Source organism: Cebus imitator, unplaced genomic scaffold (assembly GCF_001604975.1).
Source record: "Cebus imitator isolate Cc_AM_T3 unplaced genomic scaffold, Cebus_imitator-1.0 Scaffold46, whole genome shotgun sequence".
NCBI lineage: Eukaryota > Metazoa > Chordata > Mammalia > Primates > Cebidae > Cebus > Cebus imitator.
The window spans coordinates 1,577,807-1,585,756 of record NW_016107361.1 but is presented as its reverse complement, the minus strand read 5'-3'; the positions used below and the strand labels follow the sequence as shown (position 1 = coordinate 1,585,756).

The window sequence follows — 7,950 nt, the reverse complement described above, 5'->3', positions numbered from 1 at the left end:
GTTTTCCCAGCACTCACTATAAGCAAAAGTCAGCTTCATATGGATTAATTACTTTAAAACGAAATGTGCATAAGTTTGTCTGCAAAATCTCATTTCCACTCCTAATGAGAAAATCAAGATGGGAAAAGAAATGGTGGATTAACAAATAAAGCTCACTTACTCTCTACCTCTTACAGGGTATATTAGGTTTCTCTTGCTACCATAACAAATTAACACAAATTTAGCAGCTTAAAACAACATAAATTTATTATCTCACAGCTCTGTAGGACAGAAGTCCCTGCTTCTTTGCTGTCAGCTGAGGGTAATTCCCAGTTTCTAGAGGGTGCCCATATTCTTGGCTTGCAGCCCCCTCTTACATTTTCAAAGCCAGCAATGAAGGGATGAATCCTTCTCATGTATATTTCTCCTGCCTTCCCCTCTGCCAAATCTCTAACTCTTTTGCTGCCTTCTTCCATCTTTATCCCCCTATATCAAGGTTCCTTATATTAATCAGATATGCAAACCCCCTTCTGCTATGTAATGCACCATATTCACAGTTTCTGGGGATTAGGACACGAATATCTTGCAGGGAGAGATTATTATTCTACCTACCACATAAGGAAACCGAGGTTGCTTCATGTCTGCACAACCACTGTGTGGCTTGAACATCTTACACAGTGCTTCAGCCCAGCAGGCAAGGGTGAAGCAGGGACTAGGTAGAAAATATCCCCTAACTTCTTCTCACGTCCTGTCTGCTTGCCTGTACTTAATAATTGGGTTTTCTGTACCAGGATTTGGGAGGTTGAACCAGACAGGGGAGAGGAAGGATTTTGAATTGATTTCCTAATATCCAACACTCATCTAACAATTGGAACAAATGCCTTTCCTCTGCCTATTTTCGGGAAGTTTAGGGAACAGATACAAAGGGAAGAAGAGGAAAGAGGAAAGTGGGAGCAATAATGTGAATCCATTAAAAGAAAAACAGCATGTTTCCCCCTTTCATAAGAACTCAATCCAAGAAAGCTCCATATTTGCAGTAGGGGTGAAAGAGAGGAAAAGCCTGGCTCATTTGAGTCATTTATTGGATGTCATTATGTATCACACACAATGCTACGTGATTCCACAAACCTTTCTTAATTCTTTAACCTATTTAATACAGGTGTGTAGTTATTACACTTGAAATGAGGAAACTCAGGCTCACAAATGTGGTCATGTACCTAAGGGAACAAGTGTCAGAGGTAGATAGAAACCTAGATATGCTGGCTACCCCAGTCCAAGAAAATTTCCTCTCTCTCACTGCATTAGTACATTCTCACGCCGTCAATAAAGACATATCCAAGACTGGATAATTTATAAAAGAAAAAGGCTTAATTGACTTACAGTTCAGCATGGCTGGGGAGGCCTCACAAAACTTACAATCATAGGGGAAAGCGAGGCAAACACATCCTTTTTCACTTGGCATCAGGAAGGAGAAGTGCCTAGTAAAGATCTCGTGAGATCTCGTGAGAACTCACTCACTATCACAAAAACAGCAAGAAGGTAACCACCCCCACAATTCAATTACCTCCCACCGGGTCCCTCCCACAACACGTGGGGATTATGGGAACCACAATTCAAGATGAGATTTGGGTGACACAGCCAAACCATATCACCAACTTTCCCTAGCAAGAAGGCAAGACTAAGGCATGTTATATAATCCCCACACTGTACCTTTCACTGTCTTTAAAGAATAGTCTTGGTGATACTGCCTTCCTTTCCCAACCTTTCTTTTGCCCCAGATGTTACAGTGACTTCCTAATGAACTCTGGGGTTACTTACCTTCTTGTAATAATTACACATTTGCTATTTCTGTACAGTCATTGTCCCCAGATTGATGTTGTTATCATTCATGCTAGTCCCTGGGTGATGACCACTGGGCTGTGAGCCTGAATTTTCTTTTTTCTTTTTAAACCACTTTATTGAAGTATGACTGAGATACAAAAAGCTGTATTTAATACACATAACTTGATGACTTCGGAGATAAGCTCTTTTTCTTCTCTTTCCTTCTTTCTTTTATAGCAGTAGGCTTCAAAGAAACAACGAAAGGTCCTAAGACTGGCCTCCGGATGAATCTCTGATAGGACTTACAGAAACACGGAGACCTAGTTATCATGCAGCTTGTCTTGCGGCCATTCCTGTCCCTTTAAGGAGTTATGGTTATCAGGACAAAAAAAAAAAAAATAGCCAGTTAACAAACCCTTGTTTATTTTTGTGTTATCAACTCTAAGATTTCAGCATAAAATCCCAATACCTTACCCTATGTGATAAGGCCCTAAGTGCCTTCCTCCTGCCTAGCTCTCCAGCTGCATCTTGTCACTCTGCACTCCTTACTCTACTCCAGTCACACTGGCCAAGGCCTGCTGTCCCTAGATCTTGCATAACCGCCCTCACACATCTGCTCAGAGTTCACCTCCAGTCTTCATATCCCGAGCCCCACGAGCTACTGAGCACTTGAAATGTGTCTTGTCTGAACCGAGATAGCTGGAAGTATGAAAATATACAACGGATTTTTAATGACTTAGTTGAAATAAAAGAATGCAAAATACCTTATTAATAATTCCATATTTATTGCCTGTTGAAATATTCAACATGTGTTGGGTTATTATGAAAATTAATTTGACCTGTTTGTTTTTACTTTTTTTTTGAGACAGAGTTTCACTCTTTCATCCAGGCTGGAGCGAAGTGGTGAGATCTTGGCTCGCTGCAGCCTCTGCCTTCCGGGTTCAAGTTGCAATTCTCCCGCCTCAGCTTCCCAAGTAGCTGGGATGATAGGCGCCCGCCGCCATGCCCGGCTAATTTTTGTATTTTAGTAGAGACAGGGTTTCGACATTTTGGCCAGGCTGGTCTCGAACTCCTGACCTCAGGTGATCACCCACCTCAGCCTCCCAAAGTGCTGGGATTACAGGCATGAGCCACCGTGCCCGGACTTCTTTTTACATTTGATGTGGCAATTGGAAAATTTTAAATTACATTCATGACTCACAGTATTTCCATTGGACAGCACAGCTCTATGGAATGACGCTTTTTTGCAGCCCTCCTGGCACTTACACTGTGGAATTTCAGCATCCCGACTCACCTGGTCAGTAACCTTCTCACTCAAGCAGGATGTACCACAGGAACCTTGCCTGGCTCACCCACACCTGCTTCACAGGTACTCAGGCTGGGGCCTGGAGCACAGTAAGTCCTTACTAAATATCTTTTGAATGAATGACCCTACTCTTCCTCAGATGGAGACATGTATTCTGTCGGGTCCCAAAACATGTGGTCTAAAGTCCTTTGGGCTCCTTCAGCTGCCAGCACTGACCATATGCTCTTGACCCTGGCGGGGGCGGTGGGATGAGGAATCCGGATCCCACACTTGATAAAACCTCCTCCATGGACACAACTGGTCACACAACCGCAGAGCTGACTCGGGCTGAGAACCCAGGCTCCCGGGCCCTCTTTCCCTTGGTGACACGTCCCTCGGTCCCTTACTGGCACTTCTCCCTCTGGCCACACGACGGCGTTTCGCGGGAGTGCAGCGGCCGATGGTACAGTCCGCTTTTCCCCCCGCGCCCTTGGACAGTGGGTCCTTCCACTTGTAGAAAAGCATTGTGGGAAGACAGCGCGATCTTTCTTCGCTTTGATGCCATGCTGGTGTGGTTCTGTGCTGGGGCCTCCTGAATGGCGCGTGGCTGTGGCCGGGTGGCCTCCCACGCTGGGGCGCCGCGCGGGGTAACGCGGCCACCCTGAGCCTGGTGAGGCGTCTGCGGCAGCTGGACCGTGTCCGAAGTGTCCCGGGCGGTGAACGCGTGGAGGGCAGCGGCCTGGCCTTGACTACGCTTTGGTGGGATCTCAGGAGCGCCTTAGGCGGCCTCAGGCCTGCGTTTCCGTTTCCGCATCCCCTTGCTTGGAAACGGGGAGCTTAATGGATTTGAGTTTAGATCATCGACGGTATGCTGTGGAATTCTTCATATAAGCGAGGTTTGATTTTCGTTAGTAAAAAGGCCTTGCCGGATAACTGCCATTATGCCTGCCCCGTCCCAGTGCAAAATAGCTTAAAAGCAGAGTGCCTGGTTACAGCTGTTTCCAAGTGCAGTACTCGGCGGGAGTGATCACCTACCCTGCGGGTGAGTTTTCACTTTGGTGCAAGACCAGTCGCCATCTAAAACGCATTGCATTTCAGTTTTCATTACTAAGTCAGGTTTTAAATTGTGAGAAAATTTCTCCGAAATGTATTGTTCGTTTTTAGGCTGTTATCAGATTACCGTCAGCCAGTCAGTAACCTTATGCCATAAAAGCTTCACGCAGTGTCAGGTAGCCTTTGTGTTGCCCATTCACTTTGGAAACTAGTGAATGTGGTGTCAAAAAAGGCGTAAATTAAACGCTTTGCAGCCTTTTCCTGCCCTTAAATTTGATATCTTTGGTGTAGGAGCTGCATAAGTAACAGTTAATGCTTTTACGTTTACACGCGTGATCTTGACCCTGCGGGCCGTAAGCGTATGGTTTCTCTCAACCAGTTTTAATTTTTGTTCAGGTGTAAGATGGATGCCTGAAGTGTAGACTGCTGCTAGCTGAATACCATCTGGGAACACAAAGGTGACCTAAAGGTAGAGTGATCTATCATAAAGCACTTTGTAGTGGGAGTTTTTATCACTTTTTAAATGGGTGCTTTCTCTAGGGAGTATTAACGTTATTGGTTCATTCGTACTGTTGCTGTCTGTAGCTAAGGTGAAGTTAACAAATGGGATAACCTCCACAGCTTATTTTCGGGAAGGTTTTGCTGATACTTCCTGAGAAGCCCAGGGAAATAAATATTCATAGTAGTGTTATTCTCGATCTCTTAAGATTTGTTTCTGTGTGTAGTAATTGAGTTTTTAAAAAACTTGTCAAATCGCAGGCATATTAATTACCAAGTTCTTGATGAAAATGTAACACAAAAATATTTGCTATCGAATTGAGTACTTTATTTTTTCTCTTAGGACGTCCTTGGTGAGGATTTTGAAAATTTGATCTTCACAAGAGTTGCTTGGATCATTTAAAATTTCGAGGAGTCTGAGGAGTACTGCCATAATTGCCTGCTGGAGTCCGTAAATACACATTTAAGACAGTGAGGACATGAATAAATATATTAATACACTTTGAGATTTGTGTTTTAAGTGATAAACTGCCAGAAAACAGCTATTTCTAAAAAGTTACAAGGGGTGGTTCTTTTTCTGACCATTATTCACTGCTGTCAACCATAATTAATAGCCTTAACAATAGCTTGTGTTTGGCCCAAAGAGAAATGTACACCTTCCAGTGACTGAAAAATTATGGCTAGAACTAGACTAGTGGGTTTCTAGGTCACAGGTGTGCTTTACTGCACTCAATGCATGTATTTTTTTTCTCCAACTAGATTGTACACTTAATGTTGGCATATCTTTTGCCTTCACTTTGCAGGAAACAGTAAATAGTGTATTCAGGTATTCAAAAAATTTATTAAAAGGACTGCACTAGGAGCTGAGAACACGATGATGAGCGCAACACAGTTCTTCCCTTTGAAAACATAGGTGAATGGAGGGAATGTCATCACAAATGTAAAACTTCCACTGTGAGATGAGTTCCATGATAGGATGTTCTTAGGGAACCCTGAGAAAGCAGAGTTAAGATTAAAGTATTTGTCATTTTTTCACAAGGCAAAATTGAGGGAATGACATTTACAGAGGCTTGGGCTAGAAAAAAGATGACCATAAGTCCACTTACATCTGTGACAGTTTTGGCTGCTTTCCCTCTTCAGTACCCTGTTTTACAATTGAGTGCTTAATGAGGCTCTTAAGATGGCTATTAGGGGAGGTGGGAGTGTTCCAAAATGAGGGTGAAGAGGTAGGTAAAGAAGCCAGACCACTTCAGGCTCCCTCTGGCTTTATTAAATAAAGCAGGATAAATCCATGGTGGGAAATTAGATTTGCAAGAAAAGGTAGCTGAACTAAGTTGCTTACTGTTGTCTAGGTGAGAGATGACCAGCTTGGACTAGTGAAATAAGGTGGTTTATGGTTTGATGACAGAGCCAACTAGACTTGATAATAGTGAAGTTGTCCCTAACTGCTACGTGTCAAGCTTGCACACTGATGAACATAATGACCCTAGATCCAGCTGGGGAGCAGCATTTAAACAGTTGAATTACCTTTGAGAAATACAAGTGGTCTTTTTGCAGTAGAACATTACTCTTTTGTCTAAACTACAGAAGTAAACCTTAAGGCCATGGGTATAAATGAGATCTGCACAGGGTAGAGGAAGAGGGCCTAAGGTCTGAAGTTTGAGAAAGTTCACTAATAGCAAGGTAAAAAGCATGATGAGCTAGAAAGGATGGTCAGTGGTAAGAACAAAGTAGGATTACATTAAAGCAGCAAAAGAATGTCCAACATTCTCCCTGGGATTAAGTGACAACAGTGGTTGAATGGAGTAGTGGGAAAGAATCTGTATTAGAGATAGCTTAAGATAGGGATTAGATGAATGAGGGCAATGACTTGGAATTTTTTCTTGCAAGAAAATTGGCTCAAGAGTGAGAGGAAAGTCATAGTTGCTAGAAGGGGATTTGTGGTTGTGAAAGATAGTTTTGTTTAATCTTAGTCTTAAATTTGAAACCAAGTAGCAAGGATCTAGTTGAGAGAATGACTGAATACATTAATATAGGAGGAGGAGAGATCCTGAAAAGGTTGGGAGAGATGGCATCTGAAGCACAGGTGGAGAGACAAAAATGTTAGGACTGCTGGCAGCTGTGGAGAGAACTGTATGTGATAAGGGGGGCATATAAGAGGTCCTGTGTAAGTATTTTCCCTGTAGATTGCAAAGTCATCTGTGGGGAGGAAAGGTCCAAAATAGTCACTGAGGAGAGCAGGTGAGTTAGATGGCCAAGCAAGGTGGATGGGCCATTTGAGGTTTTGGGTGAGAGATCAACTGAAATCCACTTAGACTTCTGAAAACACAAGACAGGAACACTTGCAAATTAACAACACTTAAAAACAAAGCTTTTTACATCGTTTGTAAATAACTGGTAGAACTTAACACCACAAAATACAGTATTACAAAGAACATTTATATGAATAAAAATATCTGCAGTCTAAAAGTGATGCCTCAGTACTTCTGAACCTGGGTGCTAGCTGAGAACCAACCCAGAGGTGGGAGGACTTCCTCCCACTTATACTATTGCACAGCAGGCTAGCTGCAGTCCAGAATTCAGAGCGTTCATCAGATGCATCTGGTCTTGGTTGTAGACACAGACACATGATACTCAGAAATGAATGACTGCCATCCTGTTCCAAAAAGGAAAATGGTTTCAATTGAATTGTTTAAAAATCCTTATTCCAGTTAAAACAAAAAGGCCCTTAAGCATAACTATTGTGTTAAACCATGCCTATAATCCCAGCACTTTGGGAGGCCCAGGCAGGCAGATCATAAAGTCAGGAGTTTGAGAGCAGCCTGGCCAACATGGCAAAATCCTATCTCTACCAAAAACAAAAAAGAATTAGCTGGGTGTTGTGGTGCACACCTGTAATCCCAACTGCTCGGTAGGGTGAGGCAGGAGAATCGCTGAAACCCAGGAAACAGAGATTGTGCTAAGCTGAGATAGCACCACTGCACTCTAGTCTGGGTAACAGATTGATATATCTCAAAAAAAAAGGGGGGGGCGGAAGATATGTATTTTCTTATGCTGAAGAAATACTTGCAGGTCTGAGATTTGAATCAAAGTATTTCACAGTTTCAGAAGAACCAGTGGCTCACACAACCTTCCCACACCATCCTTGACCTTTCATCATGATCAGGTCTCTGTCTTGAGGCGGGAAGCTTGGATAGTTTTTACTGTTTTTGCTGTGTGTTTTCCAGCCAGGTTGCTTGCAGGTGTCTGAGATTTTTCTTCCATCAGGCTATCTTTAGACCCATTTCTTCTCTAAAATAAAATATATTTGAAAA

The 7,950-nt window shown here is 42.9% G+C and overlaps 1 protein-coding gene, 1 long non-coding RNA gene and 1 other non-coding gene across 3 annotated transcripts in view; 2 read left to right on the top strand and 1 right to left on the bottom strand.

The window, feature by feature from the left end:
- The first annotated feature begins 3,619 nt into the window (after window positions 1-3,619).
- LOC108303388 lies at window positions 3,620-5,142 on the top strand. Its single transcript, XR_001824812.2, has 3 exons — window positions 3,620-4,127; window positions 4,535-4,607; window positions 4,980-5,142. It is a non-coding gene; the product is annotated as an uncharacterized LOC108303388 (long non-coding RNA).
- LOC119471001 lies at window positions 4,317-4,449 on the top strand. The gene has a single exon (XR_005199990.1). It is a non-coding gene; the product is annotated as a small nucleolar RNA SNORA13 (small nucleolar RNA).
- Window positions 5,143-5,457: 315 nt separating the features above from the next.
- The window catches only part of EPB41L4A (erythrocyte membrane protein band 4.1 like 4A), a 263,329-nt gene continuing 260,836 nt past the window's right edge, over window positions 5,458-7,950 (bottom strand). The window contains exon 23 of the mRNA XM_017527203.2: window positions 5,458-7,927. Within this exon, the coding sequence (XP_017382692.1) occupies window positions 7,799-7,927 (129 nt within the window). The 3' untranslated portion in view covers window positions 5,458-7,798. The remainder of the gene's footprint in view (window positions 7,928-7,950) is intronic.